The sequence below is a fragment of the Eretmochelys imbricata genome, chromosome 4, assembly GCF_965152235.1.
Source record: "Eretmochelys imbricata isolate rEreImb1 chromosome 4, rEreImb1.hap1, whole genome shotgun sequence".
Classification (NCBI taxonomy): Eukaryota; Metazoa; Chordata; order Testudines; family Cheloniidae; genus Eretmochelys; species Eretmochelys imbricata.
The window spans coordinates 114,408,436-114,435,098 of NC_135575.1; the positions used below are offsets into that span (position 1 = coordinate 114,408,436).

Below are 26,663 nucleotides of genomic sequence, written 5' to 3' on the forward strand. Positions count from 1 at the left end.
AAAAGTTTTTCTTTAAACAATCCCTCCCCTAAAACTGTGATCAGATTGAGAGTACCATTAACTATGGTATTACACAACCAAGAAGTTACCCAAATCAAAAACAGTCATGTTAATTTCAGCTTTATTGAAGGCACAAGAGAAAAATCAATGCAAGCACAATGAAAAAAGCAAAACCACCATTAGGGAGACAAATTTTTATGCCAAGCTTTTTGAGAGGAATTTAAACAATTTCCTGCAGTTGTTTATATTTCCATTAATTATGCTCAATAAATTGGCATCTCATATAGACATTGGCAAGATAATCCATCTCCCTGACAACATAGGAAGGTTCCTTACAGCTTATTTTCTGGTTCATTATCTAGTTTAAGATACCTCTAGCAATGGAGTCTCCCAATACCTAATAAAACACTACCATGGATTAGCTGATTAAACAGATGGTAACAGTACCTCTAGCTTCTTCCAGTATGTTGTTCTGACAAAATTTCTGTCAAACACTATCCAGACTTATTCTTCCATGTATGGTATATCCAAAACACAGAAGAAGGGCCATGATTCCAGATTAATGGTTTTATAGTGGAGGCTACATTATACTGTTTAGACAAAAGAACTTGCTAAAGCAACTAAAAAGGTAGATTTATTGTTTGTGACCATTACACAGATCACTACTACTTATACATCTGAACACAAATCCAGATGTTTACAATGATCTTTTTTCAGTATTAAATGTCTAAAAATAGTTCAAACAGAACTTCTCACCTTCAACAGCATAAAATGGGAAGAGAGAACCTCAACTATGGGATAGTCTTACTCAGTAAGAACTGTTTATAAAATGCATTTGTCTTTCATCATTATATCTTTTTAGATTATGGGAAGTATTCCTGGATTGCAGATCTACTTCCACATTTGGCATTTTATCAGTGTACACATGCCATAGGCCATTAACTCGTTTTAAAACAAATTTTAAGATTAATTGAAGTAGACAGGTGGAGTGGAAGATTACAGAATTAGTATTTTACTAGACACTTCGCTGGTCTTGGCTCAAGCGTGTAGCAAACTCTACTAATGTTCGTGTGGGTCGTCCTGCCATGCCTTTTCGAAGATAAGGAACCTCATCTTTATTTGACATCACACCAGCAATATCTAAATGAGCCCAGTTAGCTGCAGTCACAAATTCTTTCAGGAAGGCAGCAGCTGTGCATGCACCTCCAGCTCTGTTGAGGGAGGAGGGAGAAGAAAAAAAAAAAAAATGGATTTTTAAAAACTTTAAACAACTCTAAATCAACAATAAAATGCACACTGAATGGTCAGCTACTCTCCAGCAACTGGGGTTCTTCAATATGTTCAGTGTGGATCCACCTCATGATTGGAAGCTTCTGCATAGCCGTGTCTGTCAGAGCTGTAGATGCACCCTGTGCCGTCTAACGCTTCCACACAAGGGCATAAAGGGTGAAGCAGCTGGAACTCTCCCTCAGTTCTCTCAATTAAAAGCTGAGAACTTCAAAAAGTGGGGACTGAGGGCAGGGCAGATCCACATCATCTCAAAAGAACCACAGGGTAAGAAACCATTCTTCCTTCTTCAAGTATGCATCAGTGTGGATCCCACTGTCGGTAAGTGGCAAGCAGTATCACCTCAGGATGGTGGAACTGAAGAGTCTCAGCTTCAAATAATGACAGAAGCACTGTTCTGCTGAACTTGGCATCAGACCTGGCTGCCATGTTAAGGACATTATGTTTAACACAAGTCAACGGGTTGCTCAACATCGCTCTGTTGTAGATCTCAGATACTAGCATGCTTCTCAACCAAGCTGACAACACTGCCTGTGCCCTGGTGTAGAGTGTGTCTTGGTGTTTGTAGGGAGAGGCTTGCCAGTTATCTGATGGCAAGTGGAAATACATTGCTTTTGTCCACTGCTTTTGTCCAAAATGTCACATAGGCCCACAAAGAGGTGGAGAGGATCTAGAGTATGTTGCTTTTCTCCTTGTGTTGAGTGTGGTTTCAGGAACAAGACTGGAAGATTAACTGATTGATTTAGGTGAAATTCTGAGACCACTTCAGGGAAGAATTTGGGGTGCTGTCTCAGCATCACTGTGTCCCTGTGAAAGAAGGTGTAAGGAGGTCTAGCTCTGAGAGCTTGGAGCTCATTAGCCCTCTCTTCTGAGGTAACAGCCACTTGACGGTAAGATGATGTACCAAGCAATCAGACAGCAGCTCAAAAGGATGCTCCATGAGCTTCCGGAGAATAATGTTGAGATTCTGTGCAGAAGCTGGCTGACAGATGGCTGAGTATACAGGAGGTCTTTGAGAAAACTGATGGAGAGTTGTGGCTGCCCTTTACACATTCAGACAAGGTGCATGCATGGCCCCCCAATATTAAAAAGATTATGATTTTGTGACATGATGCACGTGAACCTCTATGTGGGATCCACACTAACACGCACTTGAAGAACACAGTAATACTCAATGTTTGGTAGAATTACAGAGCCATGTGCCTGTTTAAACATAATATTACCCCTCCCCCAGACCTGTAAAGTGATAGTACTGATGTTCTGTTCCCCAGCTTCCAGATATGCTGGTTACATCATTTTAAGATGGTAGAGCTTCTTTTCTTTGGTGAAGCTGGCCCACTCTCAGCCCTCTTTGCAGAGAAACATGCCCCTAGGGCAAACTCTCCATGCTTCCTGGTGTGCAAGGACTGGACTCTTAAATACTCATTGGGCAGGACACAGAGCGGGGGTGGGTAGGTTCATTGTGTGCTCGCCCCCTGAACAAGAGTCATTGTCACCATCTGGTCCTAAATGGACAAATAAAGATTTGGCTCTATATTTTAGCAATTTTTAAAAGTAAAAATACTGAAATCCCAACTCCTGTTTTAAAATCTAACTGTACTAGTGACTGTTAGCGCAAGTTCAAAGTATTCCAATAACTATGGAAATGCTGGCTATTTCTAAAGCAATAATGTGATGATAAATAAGTGTATCAGTCAAGAAAGCGTTGCTGCATTTCAGTTAAGTAATGTACCTGCTATATTTTCCAACATTACTGAGGTCTGCAAGTGGACAATCAGTAACTTGTTTTGTGTAATGTTCAAAGAGAGGCATTCTCCAAACGCGGTCCCCTGTCAAAATACTGGCCTGCAGAAGAAACAACTGTTATACTTGGGGCAAAATTGATGTGGTATTTTTTGTTTAGATTAACTCTGCAAGTACTGTAATGTATACTGCAATCGCAGCTTTGGGTGGACTGGGTAGTTATCAAACCACTTTGAAATTAGTAACACACGATAACTTCAGAAAGATAACTTCACAAGATAACATCTGAAAAAAATATGCTAAAACAATAAAAGAGGAAACTCAATTTTAGATGCTTTAAATTTTGCCCTCCATGATTATGATGAAAAAGAGCCAATTTTCTGCAAGACATTTTTCTGCTGGTAATGCAGATTTTTCATAAATCACTTCCTTTGGAGAATTCCCTCAGGAATTTCAGTTTGACCATATATTAGGCATTTTTAAGAATTTAATGAATGACACATAATCAAGACCAATTCACCTTTTAACACAAGTTACTGGCAACCAGTAGATCTAGAGCTTATAATTAAGCAATAAACCATAGGAGGGTGTGTATCCTTGAGACACAGGTGCATGCCACTAGTGGACTGTAAGCTACCCAAGAAGTGTATCAATGGGCCTGCAATTCATACACACATACAACCTATGTTTCTCAATTAAATGCAATATTAACCCCCCCCACAAAAAAACCCCACTATATTTTAAAATTTAATACAATATCTATCATCTGACTTATATAAGAGACCTTCAGGAACATATATACCTAACATTTAAAGAAAAAAAAAGTCCACCGTATGGCCTACCTCATAAAGGTGAGTCCAAAGCCAAGATGAATTGGTAAAAACTCCAGTCGCAGCAGATCCTAATGCTACATCCATGGCACCTATAAAATACCACCCTGTAAATTATACCTCTTGCTCTTGGAGATGGAGCAGAACATTTCTTTTGCATTCTACCTTCCAATTGTATTTTTTAAGATGATTTCCCGTCCTCCTTATCCCCAATTCCTACCTTGGACACTTGGAATCTTGGTACTCTTGCATTTATTTGGAAAAGTATTATTGAAAACCTGCTCCTTTGTTAATTAGTAATAGGCCCAATTGTGCCCTCTGGTCGCCCAGATGGAGACAGATGTCATCCCTCTCACATGGAAGGGGCAGACATCTTCACAACAGCATCCCCCGTTGCCCAGGACCCAGCGGAAGGCTGTCTGGATGGAAGGGAGCAGGCTGACACACACTATGTCCCCTGTATCATGATCATCAGGCAAGAATGGAAGCGCAATCCAGGTCTTTTTAGCAACACGAATTCCCCTTTCAGGAGGCTAAACCCTAATAGTACAGATAGAATGCAAGTGAACAAAGACAAGCTCCCAAAATACCACGGTAGATGGCCCTAATCTCCTATAGATCCCCAAGCACAAGAAATCATCTAACACCCATTCCATAGTTCACACAACAATCTGAGAGGAAATTTGCATACTTCCTTCTCTTTATAACTGGCCTGCCATGGATTTCACCACAGAAAGGGGCGGTCTGGCCAATAACCTTAATATGGACTTTTTATACAGCCGGTTATAGAAGTTCCTTGTCCTTCAGCTCTGTAATTACCATTTTGGGCACATTAAAGGCACACTGTCAGGTAACTGAAGGCCAAAATAATATTTTCTTATAGAAAACCTACAATAGAAATATTTTTATAAATTTGTAATGGCGTGGCACTCACCTCTCATGAGCACCCCATTCTGGTAGGGTGTGTCTGCAGTCTTTAAATAGTCCTGGCATCGGGCCGTACCCCCAGGGCTTCCTCCATGGAAGCAATGGTTTCACCTTCTTGGTCTACTTTGGCCCCAGCTCTTCAGCTGGGCCACTAAGTAGTTCAGTTCCCCTTCTGGGGCTCTCACTGTCTGATTGTAAGCCAGTTCCCCAGTGGCCTATGAGGGTAGAGGGGGACCCAGGCCTGCGCCCACTAATCTGGGTCCCAGGCCAGGGATCCTAAGAACAACAGCCATGTGTTGCAGTGTCCCTTTAACTATACTGCTTTCAGTTACATTGACCATTTCCCTAGGTCCCAGCCTTTGTCAAAGTTTCACCCTTACCTCAGGGCTCATCTAAGTTCAGATCCAGCAATCAGCCAGGAGCTCTCTTCAGTCCCCTAGTCGCTGCCAGCACTGAGTTGTCCGTGGTGCTGCAGTTCCCTTTGGCCAGCCAGGAGCACCAGCTGCACTCCTACAGCTCCTGCAAGGAGCTGACTATCTCTGGCTCTGCAGCTTCTTTTATATGGCCCTCTGGACCCTGACTGGCTGCTCCCTGCAGCCTCTCTGATTAGTTGATTACCCTGCAGTAACTCTAGGCTGCATGGAGGACTTCTCTACTGCTCCTTTCCTGGGATCAGTGTGGCAGGACCCTGAGGCCTCCAGTGGGGGGGAGGGGGGGGTGGGTCTTGGCCTCGTCCATCCCATCACAGAATTCTTACAAGTATTCAGTGAAACAGGTTTACTTGTTTGGAGTTTGAAATTCCCTTGCAGTGTTTGTAATCTAAACTTTTCAGCTTAAAAACCCACGAAAACTGAAGCTTGCATCACTGTCTAAAACAGAGTGAACAGAAATCAACATGCTGATCCAGTTAAAGCGGGAAAACCCTATCAAGATATTGACCCATGTATAAAGGTAAAGGGCTCACACATTAGTATAACTGGTGCCACAGAGCTGCTTCTTGATGCTGACCCTTCTTGGGACACTCAGGGTATGTCTACACTGCAGACAGACACCCATGACTGCCCTGTGCCAGCTCACTCAGGCTCATGGAGGTCAGACTGCACAGCTATTCAACAGTGGTGTAGACATTTGGGCCAGGGCTCTAGGATCCTGCGAGGTGGAAAGATCTCAGAGCTATCTCAGGCTGCAGCCCAAGCCCAAATGTCTACACCGCAATTAAACAGCCCCACAGCCCAAGCCCTGTAAGCTTGAGCAAGCTGGCACAGGCAGTCACAGGTTTCTAACTGCAGTGTAGACATACCCTGAGTGCCCAGGTAATAATGAGGAGGCCTATTTTAACAACGGAGCATACCAAAACTGAAAGGTCTGCAGGAAACCTGCACAGACCAAAAGCATGCAGCGCTTTGGCTCCTCTTCATCCCCATGACACCTACATACCCCAGACAGAATCATTACTATCATGGTGGTGGCCATTACCTTCTCCTCCTCTGGGCTGTCAAGTACCTCAAGGGGAAGTTACTACGTATAAGCCAGTAATCCTTGAATCAGCTTCCTCTGTGGCTGCAGAAGCTGGCATATACATGAGTATATATCGGGGTGGGCAAACTTTTTGGCTCAAGGGCCACTCCTGGGTGGGGAAATTGTATGCAGGGTCATGAATGTGGGGCTGGGGCAGGAGGTTGGGGTACGAGGAGGAGTGTGGTGTGCAGGAAGGGGCTCAGGGCAAGGGGTTGGGGTGCAGGAGCGGAGTGCGGGAGGGGGCTCAGGGTATGGGGGGGCTTAAGGCAGGGTGTTAGGAGGCTCAGGGCAGGAGGTTGGGGTGCGGGGTGCAGGAGGGGTGCTGCTTACCTCCAGCGGCTCCGGGGTGGCAGCGGCGCGCAGCGGGGCTAAGGCAGGCTCCCTGCCTGCCCTGGCCCCACGCTGCTCCCGGAAGTGGCCAGCATGTCCAGCAGTGGCTACTGGGGGTGGGGCGGGGCAGGTAGCTCCGCCATGCGCTGCCGTCAACTGTGGGTACCACTCAGGAAGTTCCCATAGGCCACGGTTTCTGGCCAATGGGAGCTACAGGGGCCTGGTGCCTGCAGGCCAGGGCAGCATACAGAGCCCTCTGCCCCCCGTCCTCCCAGGGGCCGCAGGGACGTGATGCTGACCGCTTCTGGGAGTGGCGTGGGCCCAGGGCAGGTAGGGAGCCTGCCTTAGCCCTGCTGCGCCACGGGGCTGGAAATCCCATGGGCCGGACTGAAAGCCCTGACAGACCGAATCCGGCCCATGGGCTGTAGTTTGCCCTCCCCTGACATATATTAGCACAAGTGATTAAACAAATGTAATTTAAGGCATTATTAGACATATGCATAAATAATTCTTTGGTTTCACAGATGCATTTTAACCTAATTAAATACTGTTTGTAAACTACAGATTTCCTTTTTTTATGACAACTGCTTTACTGTGATGTATGTGAACAGAAAAGTTAAAAATATTAAAAATAAAATGTAAAAATAAAACTACAACATAATTCATGCATAAACAAGGAGGAAAAAATACACAAAGTTCTCATTTGTTAATGAAACTCCTAAGAAATGTGTTTAAGGAGTTAGTTTCTCATAATGAAAAACTTTTTTGCAACATGAAGCAGGAAAAGAAAGTTAGTTACCTGTTAATGTTGCAGCATTCACAATGGCCCTTGCATTAAAATTGTGGGCATAACAGAGAGCATCAGCTAATAGCAACCTTCCCTCTGCATCTGTGTTATCAACCTGTAGATACAAGAGGGGAGGGGAAAAAGCCATCTACTCACAAGTTCCCCTTTACTTGATTTGCTTCTTAAAAATTCTTTTTAAAGAGACCATCTGGGTTTTTGGCTATCAGGCTGAAAGTGATCCCTGTATTACAGCTTGTGTAATAACTGCAAGAAGTTGAAATTTACTTTCTAATATAAATACAAAACAAAACCAAAAAATATTTTGATGATCAATTATTTTTCAAAGTGATCTTAGGTAAGTGAACTAAAACAGGACACTAAAATCAACCCAAAATGGAGTTGTCAAGCATTCAGAAAAAGCTTATTTTTAATGTAAATCAGGGAACCTCACAGCATTGCCGCCAGGCCTCCCAGGCCAGGGCTCTTAGGTGTCAGCAGCATAGAGCAGGGCAGGAGGGTACAGCAGAAGATTGGTTGCTGTCCCCTGCAAAGCCCATGGAAATCCAATGGCTATTATCTAGCACAGGGTGGGCAAACTATGGCCCATAGGCCGGATCCGGCCCACCAGCTGTTTTAAGCCGACCCTCGAGCTCCCGCTGGGGAGCAGCGTCTTGAGCTTGTTCTGCTCCGGCCCTCCAGCCGGGAAGCAGGGTTGGGGGCTGCTCCACGCAGCTCCCGGAAGCAGCGTCATGGCCCCGCTCCGGCTCCTATGTATAGGGGCAGCCAAGGGGCTCCGCTCTGCACACTGCCCCTGCCCCAAGCGCCACCTCCACAGCTCCCATTGGCTGGGAACTGCAACCAATGGGAGCTGCAGAGGTGGCGCCTGCGGACAGGGCAGCGCGCAGAGCCTCCTGGCCGCGGCTCCATGTAGGAGCTGGAGTGGGGACATGGCTGCTGCTTCCGGGAGCCACTTGAGGGAAGTGCCACCTGGAGCCTGCACTCCTGAGCCTCTCCCCGCGCCCCAAACCTCTGCCCCAGCCCTGATCCCCCTCCCGCCCTCCAAACCCCTCAGTCCCAGCCTGGAGCACCCTCCTGCACCCCAAACCCCTCATTCCCAGCCCCACCCAGAGCCTGCACCCCCAGCCAGAGCCCTCATCCCCATCCCCCACTTGCCTGCCCCAGTCCGCAGCCCCCTCCTGCATCCTGAACCCCTCATATCTGGCCCCACCCTGGAGCCTGCCCCCCTACCAGAGCCCTCACCCCCTCCCACACCCCAACCCCGATTTTGTGAGCATTCATGGCCCGCCATACAATTTCTATTCCCAGATGTGGCCCTCGGGCTAAAAAGTTTGCCCACCCCGATCTAGCAGCTGCAGGGGAACCTAGTCAGTGGAAACACAGATCCTACTGGAACTATATTGCCAGGAGGGAAAGGAAACTGTAGGGTAGCACAGAGGCAGGAGGCATCCCTGTAAATGGCTCTGATATCTGTAGATTCAGAGATCTACTTCCTTTGGTTCTTGAGGGCTCCTCCCTCCAAAAATCCCTGCCCCCTGCAGCCCCTCCTGTTTGAGGGGTTGCATTAGAGTGAACTCTGCTTGGTAACCCTTGTGGTGCTTTCCTGAGCCTCTGGTTCTTTCCAATGGGTTTCTTTATGGCAGGGGGTTATGAGGCCCCTCAGAAGCACAATGGTTTAGAAACCGATAGTCATGCATATAGCTTGGTGAAGCCTCAAGGAAAGGAAAGGTTCCCAATGTCAAACTCATGAATGGGGGTAACAGAATTACATAGAAATTCTGGAAGGAGAAATATTGATTTGTCCATTAATTCCTACAGGGAAACAACAATCTATAGCATTAGGGCATGTGTTAAGATTTAACCAAATGGGGAATGGTTATGTATTTCAGATTAAACACAAAATATGTACTTTAGGCCCTGATTCTGCAAGCTGCTTTGCACAGCCCTGGTGTTATGGGATGCTCACCCCACCCAAGGCCTGGAGGGGTTAAGGTGGCTTGGCAGGCCAATTAACTGCCCAGACTACACCTGAAGAAGGAGACAGGGAATAGGCCAGTAACTGGAAATGGGCTCAGCTAGACAGGAACAGGAAGTAGTCTACAGTCACTCCCTGGGAGGAAGAAGCTTGGGCTGGCAAACCCAGAGAGAGGGAGAAGCCAGAAAAATAGGAGAAGCCAGAAAAACAGCAGCAAGGGATAGGACCGTACAGATGTTGGCTGCTTGTTATAGGGTCCCTGGGCTGGAACCCAGTGTAGAGGGTGGGCCTGGTTTTCCCTACCAGCCACTGGGAAGTGACACAGGGTGTTGGAGATGCCAGCCTGACAGCTGGTCTGGAAGGCCTTTGAATTCCCCAGAAGGGGAGGACCTTAGTGACCTGGCCAGAGGGCCAAGCCATGAACAGGAAGCAGCAGCTCTGGGAGTGAGAAGAGCCGCAGGGTGAAAGAGCCGATGGGTAGACACACCGCCAAAGGAGGGCAGTGCCTGACAAGAGCTACCCCCAGAGCCACCAGGCAGAGTCATCATGTGTGGTGAGTGGCCCTCGCGACACCCGGGTTCTGCATATGTGGAGCAGTTTGTAGGGTCAACGCCTTGGTTATGTCAGCAGAAGAGTAATGCTCTCGTGTTTTACAAAAGAGGTGCCTGAAGAGGGCCTTGAAAATGTACCAAAAGCAACTACCATTTTGCACACCATGTTTGAAGACTATCTTTAACTCTGGCTTTATAAGCACTATAACAGCCTCCTGTATGGATACAGCAGATTCTGGAAAATGTAAGTGACTGGGCTTTTTAGCTTTCCCTAGTCATTTATAATATTTTTGCAAATACAAACCCCCAAACCCACCCCCAACACTGAAAGAATGCTCTGTTAGCAATTTTAGTTACATGTATTTCTCATACTGTGTAAATTCACTAGTTTTTAAAAATAGTCTTTGTGCACTTATTATAACAGAAGTTGAAACGGTAAAACTTGATTGATTAGTAGGTTTGCAATGAATGTGTCTAAAACCAAATTTAAACACACACATACCTGGATTGTTTTTCCATTCTTGGCCCTAACAACATCTCCAGGCTTGCTTGCCCTACTGCTGGGCATATTTTCACAGAGAGGTGCCAAACCTGAGAGGGAAAAGAAAGAAATACTGCAGTGTACCATGGGTTTCTAAATTCAGCAGTTACAGAAAAGCTACTTAAAAGACAAGTCTTTACTCTAAAATCACTTGTAACAGAAGGATAGCATTCTTGTCTGGAATTTACATACAATTTCTAGACTGGCACCTGAAATTTCCTGAAGAATGACATGTTCCAAATTTCCCCATTAGTGACATTTCTGCATTATACAATTAAGTCTGTACATTTATCTTTAACATGCTGCATTCATAGAAGCATAGACTATCAGGGTTGGAAGGGACCCCAGGAGGTCATCTAGTCCAACCCCTGCTCAAAGCAGGACCAAGCCCCAAATTTTGCCCCAGATCCCTAAATGGCCCCCTCAAGGATTGAACTCACAACCCTGGGTTTAGCAGACCAGTGCTCAAACCACTGAGCTATCCCTCCACTCACCTATGCTATTTTTACACCATGTGTTATACCTGATTTACATCAAGTGAGGACAGAATCAGGCACATTGTCTTGAAAAAGAGTTGTGAGCTTCTCATCTCAACGGTGAGGCTCCCGGTCAATAAATTACTCCTTACAACATGTAGACATATATGCATATTTCATATGCTTATAAAGGGCTGTTTATTTCTGGAATTCTAAAGCTATCTGGGGAATTTCAAGAGCTTCTCATTCCAAACAAACATTTTACAGTGTCAAAAGAAAGAGATCCAGGGGAACCACTATACAGGACTGACATAAGGGCAGCTGGGGAAGATGGTAAAGAGCCCAAGTCAGTGCTCTGGTTCCAACTGTGGCTATAGCGATAAGGAACATGGTAGTCCACCAGTCATACACAAGGAGAAGCCCATGATCATGTGTTCTGGACAGAGCACACTAAAGAGGATAATGCTGGGCTGATGAAGTAGTTTTCAGAACTAACAAACATCTTTAATTCCCATAAAATTGGGGTTTCTCAAACTTGTTAGTTGTATCAGCCTCCTCCTGGACATCCACTTTTGCTATTGTGTGAATCAACTCATTTATTCACAGCTGCACAACATCCTGTGGCAACTACAACCAGTACTTATACGGAAAAATATTAAAAAGTGAGTTAGCTAATCACATCTCCATCCTTAAGAGTGGCTCCTATTTCCTTTCTTCCTGTTCTGCAGCAATGGCTAAAATAGATATTAAAATAGCTTTGCCCTAGTGTAACATTTTAAAGCATATTTTCTGATATTTTCCCCTCTCCCCTGCAACTTACCAATTATATTAAGTGGTAGATTTAGTGTTGCTGCTGTCACAATAGCTGAACACACCGTTGCTGCTCCTCCCATATCTGCTCTCATTGCATCCATACCTGAAGAAGGCTTAAGTGAAATGCCACCACTGGGGATGCACAGATCAAGAATAGACGTTAACAGAAAATCTCATTCAGCACATAGAAGCCTCACACCACGTGCTTTAAAATAACTATTTTGTCCATCTGTATGTTTATGACAATAATATCAATAGTTCGTTATTTTTTTAATTTTCTAGTATTCTAAAAAGCAATATATCTTGTTTTAGTAAAAGCTATCGCCTCATCAATTTAATCTGACACAATAAAACATCTCCCGGATAATCCGCAACATACTAAAAATGTAACCAGGCAAAACACACAATTACATTTAGGAAAACAAAGATAAATCAAAAGGATTTAACAGAGGGAAGGTGGTATCCCTAGTAAATCAGTTTAACTAAAGTGCAGAAGATGAATAAATTAGTCAGTAGTTAGGTCTTCCAGGTGAGAGAGTGGAGAGGAAATTCTGTAAGAAGAAAAAAAAACCAACCTATGTTCACTCTGCCAAAACACGCTACAGAAACAAAGCAGATGCTTCGATGACTGTAGACTAAGAAACTTATACCTCATTTACAACTGTAACAAGGCCAAAAAAACCAAAATAAAAAACAAAAACAAACCAACAAGTCTGCTCTACATCTGCTGTTGGCCCACTGAGGCTCCATCTCCCCTTTGGAAGCAACAAGGTACAGCAGAACCTCAGAGCTACGAATGCCTTTGGGAATGGAGGTTGTTTGGAACTCTGAACAGAACGTTACAATTGTTCTTCCAAAAGTTTACAACTGAACATTGACTTAATACAGCTTTGAAGCTTTACCATGGAGAAGAAAAAATGCTGCTTTTAACCATCTTAATTTAAATGGAACAAGCACAGAAACAGTTTCCTTACCTTGGTCTTTTTTTTTTTCTTTTTCCCTTCAACTTTCCCTTTATTTTTAGGTAGTTTACATTTAACACAGTACTGTACTGTAATTGATTTAATTTTTTTTGGTCTCTACTGCTGCCTGATTGCGTACTTCTGGTTCCAAATCAGGTGTGTGGTTGACCAGTCAGTTCGTAACTCTGCTGCTCTGAGTTTGTAATACCAATTCTGCTTTATGCAGACACTCAACCCTGCTGTGTTCCCAGGGAGAGTGGTAGTCTACCACATATGGCAAGTTCATGGGAATGATACGAAAGATACACTGAGCATGATAAAAGCATCTCCTTGTATATCATAATATTAGAGGGTCACTGGCAAGAATTCATCTGTGCCTGGCTGAGATCAGCAGCTCAGAGAATAAATGTTAACTAATTTCTGACACTGTAATCTCTATCTCCCTGGCAGAGTTCCAAAACTAGTCCATCTGAGCTAAAGAACCCTACCTTCCCTCCTGCCCATCACCAGGGACACTGACGAGAAAGGGAAGGATAAAAAGCAGGGAGCCTCTTCACTTGGATCAGGAGACCCCTTTGTCTCTCCAGAACGATGGGGGTTGGCTGAGGCCCTCACACTAGCAGTCAGGATGGGAGAGTCCCAACTCACCCACTTACTCTGATGTATAGTAAAACATATATAAAACAAAATTACTATTGATATTGGGTCTCATCAGTTTCTCTCCACTTGCCCAGCCCCATGTACAGCATGGGGGTTGCAGTAGCTTTCTTGGTCTCCATGGGGAGACAGATGGCTAAAAGATGGGCACTGCACTGCACAGGAGGTGCAGAGCTCATGTAAGCAAGCACTCCTTTTGCCTCCTGAGCAGCTGCACACACACCAGGCCACAGGAATGTTTGGTTTTCATTTTGCTCTTGCACCGGAGGCTAAATTTTCCTCTGGAGCGGTTGGCCCACAGCAAGTGTATCTGACCTTCTGAAGTAACATTTGGATTTTCTGATTGGAATATGCTTCTCAAAGTTACTTTAAAGGTGAGATGCACATCTTTTTGTAAACAAATTTTTAAAAACTTCTCATTAAAATTTCAGACCAAGAGAACAACATTGGCAAATGCAAAGCCTTGAAATTACTATTAAATACATTTTAGAACAAGAGCATTTAAAATCCATTCCTTTCTCATTCTCCTGAGAGACCATAAGTTGAGGATGTTTCATTTCCCTTGAAACAGTTGATAAAGCCAAGCACTCATAGTAGTGGCCAACTTGTACAACTGAAACACAGGATCCCTATCTCTGAGCTTGGCAGAGAAGTGAAAAAGGGACAGGTTTTCAAACATCCTGTTTAAAATGCACTTATGTGCAATATTTAGGTCTCCATATATTCTGCTATGGGTTTGAGATCTTCAGCAAATTATTAAAGTTTTGCACAACCTGTAAAATTTTATGCTGTTGTGTTTTTAATATAATTTTACATACCAATTACTAATTCTCATTTGATGAATTTCCCCTGAAATGCTATTTGTAAGCAACGCTAAACAGAAGCGGGCATAATGGATTATTTCCTCCATGAATAAAATAAAAGAAATTGCCAAACTCTTCTTGGTATTTTCCCAAATTTTGTTAAAGTAAGCTGTTCTGATTGGACAATGTTTTCTTCCAGTCATTTGCAACAGAATATCGAATTGTAAATAGTAAGCGGGGTTGTTAATGGTTCAGGTTTCAAATACGGTTGATTTTTCAATGGAAATACCAAGAGGTCTATTACTAAATTTTATTGGATAATCTCTTTAATTTGTTGGCATACTTTACAAACAATAGATTGGTAAAGTGTTAGCTAATCTGCCTGTTTTGGGAGAAAAAGAGCGAGTGGCACAACGACAAATATTTTTGTAGTACCCACTTTTTTATAGGCACCTCAATTCCTCCACAATTGGATTATAGTTTTTGTTTCAGTCATAAAAATATTAGCAAACATACCTATCAAAGGTAACTCCTTTCCCAACAAACACTAACGGAGAGTCGCTTGCATTAGCACTGCCTGAATAGTGAATCTCCAAGAAGACTGGAGGCTCATCTGAACCCTTAGCTACACTCAAGAATGCTCCCATCTGTTGTTCTTCTATCCATGCTTTTGACCTATAATAAAAAAAGATTTTAATTAGAGCCATTACAAAAGACAAGAAAAAATATATACAAAAGATCATAACTCTTAAGAGTTTTAAACACATCTGTAAGCAATTTTATTTACCTGACAGATTGCCAAGTAAAATCACTGTTTTTTATCCACTATTACTTCTTTGTTAAATAGAAAAACACTTTCTCAAAGTTATTTTGTTTTCCTTTTTAAACTATTGTTTCCTGGTTTTCCACATTACAAATACCATGCCTTCCCTTCTCACCCTCTTGGCTGGAGGTGTGCCCTAAAATCTTTGGAGGACCTGAACAGTAATGTGACATGAGACTGCATCCACAAAGCAGCAGGGCACAGCCTGGTTCTACAGTTTCAAAGAAACTGCTACAGTTATGGGCAAATTCATAGAAACAGGTAATGAGAGTTTGCTTACCACCTCCAAAGGATAAGCAACTAAAACCAAGAAGAAGGGATGTATATTCACTGGGAAGTAATACGAAAAGATTGTCAGGCTTCCTCTTCCATAGTTTTTTAGAAGGCTTGTCATGTTACAGAAGTAGTTAACATTTTCGTCTTGTTTCTTTATTTTTGTCCCACCAGACTATTCTCTGCCTACTGTAGTGACTGGAAGTCCTGCTCTTGATACTGAGAATAACTTGCTATTTCTGGGAACCAACAAAGCTTTTATTTATTTTAAAGTTTACAGACTGTTACACAAATACTTTCCTTGCATTTGTCATCGTGAATGGCAAAAGGGTAAAAATGAGCAAACTCCAGAAACATTTTACATGCTGCATCTTAATTAATTACAACTTACAGAGAAGGAATGATTTAAATTGAACTTACCTTATATGGACCTTCACATTGCTATTGACACTTCTGAGTTTCTGTTCAATAACTTCAGCAAATTTCATCGGTGTTATATAATTAGCAGGGGCCTCCATCAAGTAGCGAGCCAGGTTTTGACCCTCAGCAAACATGACACCTTTCTGCCAAGCTTCCTTGCCATCACTAAACAAACACCACATAATTATAATTGAACCCTTGCAAAAATAAGATTGTCAGTATTCAATTGTCTATATTTTGAAAAGAAAGCTGCCCCACGAAGGGAAGGTGAGAAGGAATGTTACATTAGCTCTATTATTATAGGAACATGGGAACTGCCGTACTGGGTGAGACCTGAAGTCCACCTAACCTAGTTGAGTACCTGTCTATGGCAATGGTCAGCGCTAGATTTTCAGAGGAAGGTGCAAGAACCCTGCAGTAGAAGATATGGGATACTCTCTGCACCCACATTACATCTCATAATAGTTAGAGATGGCTTAAGCCATGAAGCATGACGTTTAATATCCCTTCCAAAATGTGTGTTCACAGTAACAACAACTCTGGACATTCTTATTCTCCACATACCTGTCCAATCCATTTTTGAATCTTGCTAAAATTATGATTATGAGTTGATAAAGGTGGAGCTTGGCTAGTGGGATCCCCACTTCAAAGCATAGTTCTGGTCACTGAACTGTCAACAGTCACAGTAAGGTGTTCATAGAGGGATACCCCTAAATCCTACGTATGCTGTGCTATCTAGGCGCTCGCAACACTACTATGAAGAATGGAAGTACTATTTCCCCATTTTACAGATGGGAACCTGAGACACCCAGAAAATAAATGATTGGCTCAGAGTTGAACAGGGGAAGTCTGTGGCAGAGCTGGAATTGAACCTAACTCTTCTTAATCCCACTCCAGAGCCTTAGCCACAAAGCCACCCATGTCTTGAGAAGTTAGTTGTTTCATAAAGACCAATAATCCTGAGCGACTCTCAGGGTATCTGTTGCCCTGGGAAATGGATGAGTGTGACACTGAGGCGTATCAGTATAGGATTAGGTTGAGAGATTTTCCAAGACTACTACTTAGCAGGGTGCAGCTTCCCTCTTTCAAGGAAGGAACTGTCCTAGTGCATATCTGGGATTCATTCCCTAGGAGCAGGGAAGATGTGGGAGGCGGGGAGGGGAGGGGATATAAAAGAAGCCATTGAATTATTCTGGGGAAGTGCTATATTACTGAGAGAAGTTCTGTTATTTGTCTCATCTCCCAAGGAGAGGTCAATGCCATTCAGAATCCAAAAGGAGTGTGTGTGTCATTTTTCTTGTTGCATACTAAATACATTGCCTATCACAGTGTATCTAGTGATTTATGTAAGACATGCTGGGGTTCAAGAGCTTATCAGAACTCAAAAAAGAATCAGATATTTCTGAACAACAAAATAAACAGAGGAGATATAAATCCATGCACTCCAGGGCACATACCAACCTCTAACTAACAAAGGTTAGGAAGTGTCTTCCCCTGTGGATCCAGTGTTGTAATTGTTCATTAGGTTTCTTGCAACTTCTTCTGACATACCTGGTACTGGCCACTGCTAGAGACAAGGTGTCAAGTGGAACTCTGGTGTGATCTGCTACAGCATTTCTCATGTCTTAGAAGGGTTTGTTCATTGAGTGAGAGAACGAACTCCTGCACTTCTGAGTTTTTGATATCATTAAAAGGACTGTACACATCATAAAACAGACAGAGTGGTTTTTCCCCCTTCTTTCTTAATCCCAGACCCTTTTTTGCTTCAGGGAAGCACTTATGAGAGGAAAAACAAACAAACATGACACACTATTAATGGTAATTAGACATGCAAAGCAAATGCTGTAAAGATGTCTCTGCTGCTAAAATATTTTATGCAACACCAACTAAAAGAGAGGTGGGGGGAAAGGGAGTGATACATACTCTAGGTATCCAAATGTTTCACAAATAAAACTTTAGTTTGTCATCACCTTCCATGTAGCTGAGCAGTAACTACAGGTTTCTTTTTTTGCTTAAGTTCATTGTATTCATATAGCCCAAGAACAGCTCCTTCTGCAGCAGACTGAGCATCTCCACAGGGGTCTACTTCAACACAAGGTACCTCCAGGTCCTGAACTTGTCTGCATCCAACTGGAAAATACAATACATCAATACGTGAATACTGACTGCAGCAGCAAAATGGATTCCGGAGGTAATTAATATAACTTTTCAAGGAAAGAACCCAGTTCTATTGACACCTGGTAGATTCTGGCATAAATCAGCTGAAAAAAATTTTCAATAGAGCAAAGCCTATAGCAGCAATTTTTAAAAAGCAGAGTATTGGTGTTTGTCGTGCAACTGTGAACTTTGAATATAAGACTTATCAAGTAAGCAATTCAGCAAGGGTTGAAAGAGAAAACCAAAGTTCTTAAAACTACACAACTTTAAAGTATTTCAGGTGACCAAAGCCTGTAGCCATCAGAAATTAAGTTGTAATACAGTGTGTTGCTAGTATAGCTTAAGTAGCAATTAGTTTTATAAAGTCACAACAGCCTTTTGATTCAAAAGGCACATCTACGTGCAGCAGAAAATATGAACGTATTCCATAGCCATCACATTTGTTTAAGAGGGACTCCCATATAGCACCCCTGCCTGGAAGCACCCTACTGCTGCAGGTTGTGGCATGACAGGCACACCTGCCTGAGTTTCCCTCTTTCAGTATCCCCAGTAACTCCACTACCCCCTCTTGGTGCTGGTTTATTACAGCAGCAAAACATACATAGTCCAAAACACAGGTGTTGGATCATATTAAAGAAGTTCTGTATTAAAATCACAAATGAGTTTGATTCCACATAGTTTACATTCCAGGGTATTACTAATTAAGGTCTCTTGGTTTTTGGTACGGTTTCTCTCCCTCTATGTGTGAAACTTGCAAGCTGCTAATTGTGTTAGTACATTCTAAGACAGAGTCTGTTCTCAGAGCAATTCTTTGTAACAACAACTACTCACACAGAGAGAGACTCAAAGCAATACTCTGTAACAACAGAAACAGCACCCAGAGACTCCCCGTCCTTTTGTTGTATTCATCTCGCTTTGTTAACAATTGTGATTAAAATAGAGATAGAGGATGTATGTGGATGGATGCTTGGTGTGGATAATAACAATGATCAGGGAGGTGCCAGCCTAAGAATCCAGTGTCCATCGGCTGAAGAAGGCGTCAAGTGGAAATAACCAGAAGACCCCGGAGGGTAGACTGGAATCCACCCAACAGCCTCAAGAATGGGAGAACAAAAGAACAAGATAACATCTGGCAGCACAGAGCCATCAGGAATGTGCCATTTGCTGATTGATTCAGCAACAGCATGATGAAGCAATTCCCATAGACTGGCATAGGAAGAATTCCTATAAAAATGGACTCTAGAAAGTGAGAACTTTGGGGTCTGATTCTGCAAACCAACTTCCAGGAGCATCAGATGAGCATCTGACAAGGCCCTGCTCCCTCCTCATGTCCAGGCCAGTGGCTTGGCATGAGCAATTCTAAGACTAGTAACTATAATAACAACCTTGCACGCGCGGAGGGAGAGGGGGAGAGAGACTAAATATGAAATTGAATGGAATGTTATAGCTATAACTAACTGCTTACTATGATTCTTTCTGTTTTCACAATAAATGTGGCATTTTGCCTTTTCCCCTTTAATAAGATCCTGCTGGTTTTTATTTTATTGGTATAACACAGGCCCCAAAACCCAAGCCTGTTTCTCACCCCAGTGTAGTCATTAAGATCACCTGTGGTCTTATTCCATGACATCCTACATACCACACGCTGGCATCTTCATCCATGCCCAGACTCTGTCAGTCTACTCCAGCCTTATACCAGAACAGCCACCCCAGCCCTTTCAAGTGGAGTGCAACCCTGATCTTCCCAGCAGGAACCCCTGCCAGTCCCTCTGCTCAGGAACATCCTTGCCAGGGGAGCATCCTTCACTCTTCTTGGCTCTCTCATGAGTCCTCTGGGACCAGATCTCCAGCCCTGTAGATGTCGGTGGGTAAGCCCCTCCACTGCTTGCCTGCCTTCAGCTCTCTTTGGCCCTTGGCTCTGGGTTACAGCCAGCAAGCAACTCTCCCTGCTGCTGCTTCTCCTGCTTCTGCCCTTTCCAGCCCTCACTCTCTGGCTTGGGGACATCAGTCAGCAAACCTGTCTTTCCTTTCTTTAGCCTTCAGCTTTCTTCCAGGTCCCAAACATACAATTTTTGGCAACTCTCACCTACCCCTGACTCCCATTGGGCATAGGCAGCTCTGATTCACCAGGTCTCTCCATCTCACTGAATCTCTTCCTGTGTGGGTCTCCCTGGTCTTTTACAGCCCCCAGGTGCTGTTCTCACTTAATTGGCCAACTAGGAGCACCTGTTCTGGCACAGGGGTGCTGGACCTACTTCATTTACTGGGGCCAACCACCCTGTGACAAGGAGCAAGGTTAAAAGCGATATCCCTCTCAATTAAAATGCTAGAAAGCAAGGCTATACCAAATTATGAGACACCACATAAACATGCCTAGTGCTCACACAGCATGATTTCACTGATTGCAAGAGACAGACTTCACAAATTCACAAGGAACTTTCTTCAGCCCCCAGCTGATGGGGGGGGGGGAATGGGGGGGGGAAGGGCAAATATAGTGCCAATCTATAAAAAGGGAAATAAGGGCAACCTGGGGAATTATAGACCAGTTGGTTTCAGTGTTCCCTCTTAGTTTTCCAACCCATGTGTGGAATGAATTTTGTTACGTGCACCAATATGGAGGTGATGTATGACACATCACCTTCATATCGGTGCACATAACAAAATGCATGTTGTAGGGGTGGGGCCAAGGGACTTGGAGTATGGGAGGGGGCTCAGGACTGGGGCAGAGGGTTGGGGGCAGGGTTGTGAGGGCTCTGGCTGGGGGTGCAGGCTCTGGGGTGGGACCAGGGATGAGGGGTTTGTGGTGCAGGAGGGTGCTCCGGGATTACAGAGGGGAGAGAGGACCCTCCCCAGCTTTCTCCCTGTAACAGCACCTGGGCTGGGGAGGAGAGATGCCTCTTCCCACCATAGCAGCTCCGGGGCTGGGGCCACAGGATAGGTGCCCCTCCCCCAGCCCCCACAGGTCTGGCTGGGGCTGGGTTCAGGGAGGGCCACCCCATGACAGGTCTGGTCTGGGCCCCCCTGGCCGTGGCTGGGTCCGGGCTAGGTTGGGGCTGGGGCACCCCTCTCCCAGCAGGTCCCCAGGTGGGTTCCCTGAGCACCTGCACAGCACTAAATAGGCTGCTGCATAGCCACGCGGCTTCGCAGGTTCCTGGGAATTTAGGTCAGCTTAACTTCAGGACCCAGAAAGATAATGGAGCAAATAATCAAGCAATCAATTTGCAAACATCTATAAGATAATAAGGTGATAAGTAAGAGTCACCGTGGATTTGTCAAGAATAAATTGTGTCAAACCAACCTAATATCCTTCTCTGACATGGTAACAAGCCTTGTGGATAGGGAGAAGTGGTAGATGTGGTTTATCTTGAATTTAGTAAGGCTTTTGACACTGTCTCACATGAACTTCTCATAAACAAATTAGGGAAATACAACCTAGATGGAGCTACTATAAAGTGGGTGCGTAACTGGTTGGAAAACCGTTCCCAGAGAGTAGTTATCAGTGGTTCACATTCAAGATGAAAGGTCATATCAAGTGGAGTCCTGCAGGAATAAGTTCTGGATCTGGTTCTGTTCAATATCTTCATCATGATTTAGATAATAGCATAGAGTGCACTTATAAAGTTTGTGTATGATACCAAGCTGGGAGGGGATGCAAGTGCTTTGAAGGATAGGATTAAAATTCAAAAATGATTTGCACAAACTGGAGAAATGGTCTGAAGAAAACAGGATGAAATTCAATAAGGACAAATGAAAAGTACTCCACGCAGGAAGGAACCATCAGTCACATGCATATAAAATGGGAAATGACTGCCTAGGAAGGAGTACTGCGGAAAGGAATCTGTGGGTCATAGTGGATCACAAGCTAAATATGAGTCAACCGTGTAACACTGTTGCAAAAAAAAGAAAATATTTTGTGATTTATTAGCAAAAGTGTAGTAAGCAAGACACAAGAAGTAATTCTTCCACTCTACTCTGCACTCACTAGGCCTCAACTGGAATATTGTGTCCAGTTCTGGGTGCCACATTTCAGGAAAGATGTGGACAAATTGGAGAAAGTCTACAGAAGAGCAACAAAAATGATTAAAGGTCTAGAAAACATGACTTATGAGGAAAGATTGAAAACATTGGGTGTGTTTAGTCTGGAGAAGAGAAGACAGAAGGGGGCCATGATAACAAGTTTCAAGTACATAAAAGGTATTAACAAGGAGGAGGGAGAAAAATTGTTCTCCTTAACCTCTGAGGAAAGGACAAGAAGCAATAAGCTTAAATTGCATCAAGGGCGGTTTAGGTTAGACATTCTGAAAAATTGTCAGGGTAGTTAAGCGTGGGAATAAATTTTCCTAGGGAGGTTGTGGACTCTCCGTTACAGGAGATTTTTAAGATAAGGTTAGACAAACACCTGTCGGGATGGGTTAGCTAATACTTAGTCCTGCCATGAATGAATGGGACTGGACTAGATGACCTCCCTTCCAGTCCTACGATTCTATGATGAGGAAACACATAATATATCATGTTATATTGTCAAGGATATCAAAGTCTTAATTACCACCTAAGCAACAGCAGAAAACATTTAAGGTTGTCATATGTGCAACAGGTTAGGGGCATATGGTTATAATCTCGTCAATTTCACTGATCCTCACATGGTGAAGTGAAAGTGACAAGGGTCTTTTCAATTTCATGCTACTTGGGAAAGCTATGAGAAGCAGATACTGGAGTTGCTTGTTTGCAGACTTAGGAAGACTACTCTGCATTGATTGTTATTTGGAAGGTTTTCCACAACCATAAAGCTATAGTTTGGGAGTTGGAGAGAGGGGAGGGTTGTTTTTTTTTTAAAATTGTGGAAAATACATATTCTGCAAAAAATTAAAGGCCTCGGCCCTTTTCTCACCAGGGAACCCTTCCCACTTTTCAGCGGTGAGTGAATTTTCCAAGCCATGCATTAGGTCTTATGCTTTAAAACAAAATGTGTTATGGTCTGTTTGATTTAAGCTCATGTGCTTCACCGAAAATGGAATGTATCACATTACAGTAGGGCTTTAATAGATCAAATACTTGCAACAGAAACAAATATTAAATGAAAATAAGTTAACCTGCAACAGCTGTCCGAATGTTTTCTTTGTCCTCATTCCAGTTTTCCTGATCATTTACTCCAGCAGCCTTCTTACCCAAGCTGACAACTACAATGCTTGGAAAATCCTGTGCAAAACCAACACACAAGTGGATTTAATTTCTTCACTCTGATAACCATGATGTAAGGTTAATATCAGTTATAAAGAGTATTCTTTTTAAATGAAGGCAAACATAACCTGAAAATGTATCCATTATCGTTAGTATGTCATTATGATAGCGATCTCCTCTCTACCTGTCATAAGCAGATGGACAAATTCACGGTTATCTAATTGTTAATATTTATGTGTATTGTTGTGGTGCCTAGAAGACCCAGTGTCCCATTGTGCTAAGCCCTGTACACACACACTGAGAAGTTGGTGTCTGCCCCAAAAAGCAATCTAAGTAATAAGACTGTTCTTATTGGTTAGGGCTTTATGTTCAGTATAACATGATGAGGTCTGTGCACTTTTCAGCCTGTCCCCACCTATTAGTCTACACAGCATGGCAGGATGCCTCCATCCTGAGCAAGGGTATTTACTTTTGTGGCCGCTCCACAATTCAAGGGCAGCAGGCCACTGGCTAACTGATTCTCTACACACATACCCCTACCTTTTGAGCACTACAGAGAGCAAGGAGAAAAAGTCTCAAAAGGGCAATCTGTCTTTTCCCACCTTACCACTGCTGAGAGCTCTTTCTAGTGCTGCTATGCACTGAAAAATTATTTAAAATGTGATGTGTCTCCATCCACAAAGATATAGAGGTGGACGGATCCCCATTCATCCTGAGCAGGATGAAGTTAGGAGAACTTGAGGTCTCCTCACACTTCTATTACAAAAACTATGCTCTTTCAGTTTATAACAACAACGAGGAGTCCGGTGGCACCTTAAAGACTAACAGATTTATTCGGAGACAGGTTTCAGCCTGGTAGCCGTGTTAGTCTGTATCAGTAAAAAGAACGAGGAGTACTTGTGGCGCCTTAGAGACTAATAAATTTATTTGAGCATAAGCTTTCGAGGGTAACAAACCACTTCTTCAGATGCAACTGAAGAAGTGTTTTTTTACCCACAAAAGCTTATATCCAAATAAAGCTGTTAGTCTTTAAGGTGCCACCGGACTCCTCACTGTTTTTGTGGATACAGACTAACATGGATACCCCTCTGATACAGTTTATAATAATCATTTTTAAAACTGCTGCACCACGCAACATCCAGCTCACAAGAGACTGCAGCTAGTATAAGCTTTCCAGCCCAGCTACAGCCAACAGTGATTTGAACGGTTTTCTTTTTATCACTTTTTCATTCTCTTGGGAGAGAATTGTGTAGGGACCAATTCTGCAGCCTTTTCATGCAAGGAATCCCTACTTACTTTAATGGCAGTTCCACATGCTACAGAATTGGGATTTTGGGACCTGATCTAATCTCCACTAAAATCCATGGGAATCTTTCCACTGACTCTGTCAGTTGGATTGGGCCCTTGTAGAGGAACTTAGATAGAGAAGGCAAAAATCACTAAAAGTATTTCTTTGAAATTTTAGAAAAACCACAGTATAGCAACACATTAAATTCAAACACCACAGTATTTAATGACAAAGAATAACATTCTGCTGTAATAATATGCTGCGCCCAGAATGAGCTTATAATAAGGAATAATGCCAAGACTCAAATTCAAGCCACCCACTAGTCATTATACTCATAAAAATTCAAGTTTCATACCTGATGCAAGCCATGAAATAGGCGTGTTTTGCCTTTCTTCAAAGGAGGCCCAGATCTAGAACACAAAAAAGTGCCATGAGCTCTTTTAAAAACAGAGATCCTGATTTCTGTGGTAATAATTTTATTCTCCGGTCATGCAATATCACTCAACTCCATACAGGAACATTGGATCAGAATGGATTCAAAGGAAAAAACATATCACCAACAGAACCATCACCACCACCACTTCCTGCAGCCCTGGTTTTTCATTAGAGGTCCCCTTATCTGATTACTGACTTAATTCTGTTTAGCAAGAGAGATACGAATGTCAATGCATGAGGTGGTATGGCTGCACACTAGAACAATGAATAAAGATGTATTTTCTGTGTTTACACTATCTTAAAAAATATAAGAAACTGATCTAAACACTTACATGGACAATAGCTCTGTCAGCTTTCCAGATACAAGTCTATCAAAACTCTCTCCAGCATTAGTAAATTGAGGAACCGCCTCTTCTTCTTCTTTTGCATAGACTCCTAAGATGAGGCCCTTTTAAAAAAAACAAAAAGTACACTAATGCAAGATACTCTTTTCTAAACAATATATATTGAGATTTGATAAATGTTTCTGAACATAACCATAACACTGTATGAAATAGGTTTAGTGAACTCAGTTTATTAAATAATCGAGAGTCTAAAGTCCAGATTAGATAAATCAGGATACAAGCCAAGACCAAAAGGAACATTCTTTAAACAGGAGAAAGAAAGATAGAATATGAATAATTCCATGCTTCAGATCATGGTGCTGCTTTTTAAAGGTATTTAGGTAAGTAGGGATATAGGCGCTTTGTAAAAATCACACTAAGCACCTACCTGAATTTTGACACCCTCAATACCTTTAAAAATCTGGCTCACCATGTACAAAAAGAAAAGGAGGACTTGTGGCACCTTAGAGACTAACCAATTTATTTGAGCATAAGCTTTTGTGAGCTACAGTATCATCCGATGAAGTGAGCTGTAGCTCACGAAAGCTCATGCTCAAATAAATTGGTTAGTCTCTAAGGTGCCACAAGTACTCCTTTTCTTTTTGCGAATACAGACTAACACGGCTGCTACTCTGAAACCTATGTATAAAAATGAAGTTTCCAGACACTGATTTAAAATACAGGCTATTTTGCTTGTTAATTAACATTATCTCTGAACAGACACACATCCTGAAGAAAGGAAAAAGCTGCACTGTTTGCGACTGAGTCAGGGTCAAGGACATTATCGGGTGCATTAAGAAGGAAACAAAACCACCAAACAAGAGGAAATCAGGTGCAGGAGGGCTCTGCACTGGTAGCCGGTCGAAGATCAGCTGTCAACAGAGACCCTTACAAATAGCTCCAGAGCGCCAAGGAGCGCCCCGAGTTGCTGACTCTGGCCCCAGTCCCACAAAGCCAGAGGTTTAACTCTGAGCACGACAGCCCTCGCAAGGGCTTCCACGCAACCGCTCCTGACTGCGCACATGATGGGGGCGTGTGAGTGCGGGGCAGCAGGTGAACCAGCGAGTGAAGAGGGCCGGGAAAAGCCGAGGGGGTGGAGGGGGGCTGATGACACTTAACCGGCAGCCTGGCCAGTCTTCACTGACAAGGGCGCCTCTCGGAGGACAGCCCAACTACCGCCTCCCCACCCCTGCGGCGTCCGCTCTGCCGCTGGCATTTCCACCCTCGGGACACAGACACGCGTGGCCGGGCCAGCGCCTGCCTGCAGCTCGTCGCTCCCCTCCTCGCTCGGCTCCCCGCTCCCACGTGCTGGCGGCCCCGCACCCTTTACCTTGCGCCCCGCGCTGCTGCTGGAGCCCCGCGGGGAGGAAGAAGGCCCCCGGCCGGGGCAGCAGCAGGCGAAAGGGGGAGCCCGGCTGAGGCTGCCGTGAACGAGCCTCCTCAGCAGCGGCAGCAGCATGACCCAGCCCGGCGGCGGCAGCGCGCGTC

General features: G+C 43.7%; 1 protein-coding gene across 1 annotated transcript; it reads right to left on the minus strand.

Annotated features, from left to right (window-relative positions):
• Positions 1 to 109: 109 nt before the first annotated feature.
• On the minus strand, positions 110 to 26,663 carry LAP3 (leucine aminopeptidase 3). The gene is made up of 13 exons (XM_077815821.1): positions 26,506 to 26,663; positions 25,125 to 25,240; positions 24,713 to 24,767; positions 22,982 to 23,087; positions 17,705 to 17,864; positions 15,735 to 15,899; positions 14,735 to 14,893; positions 11,804 to 11,928; positions 10,469 to 10,557; positions 7,435 to 7,537; positions 3,873 to 3,952; positions 3,020 to 3,132; positions 110 to 1,211 (listed from the first exon to the last, which is right to left on the minus strand). The coding sequence occupies exons 1-13, from the start codon at positions 26,632 to 26,634 to the stop codon at positions 1,016 to 1,018; spliced, it is 1,596 nt and encodes a 531-aa protein (XP_077671947.1). The 5' UTR covers positions 26,635 to 26,663; the 3' UTR covers positions 110 to 1,015.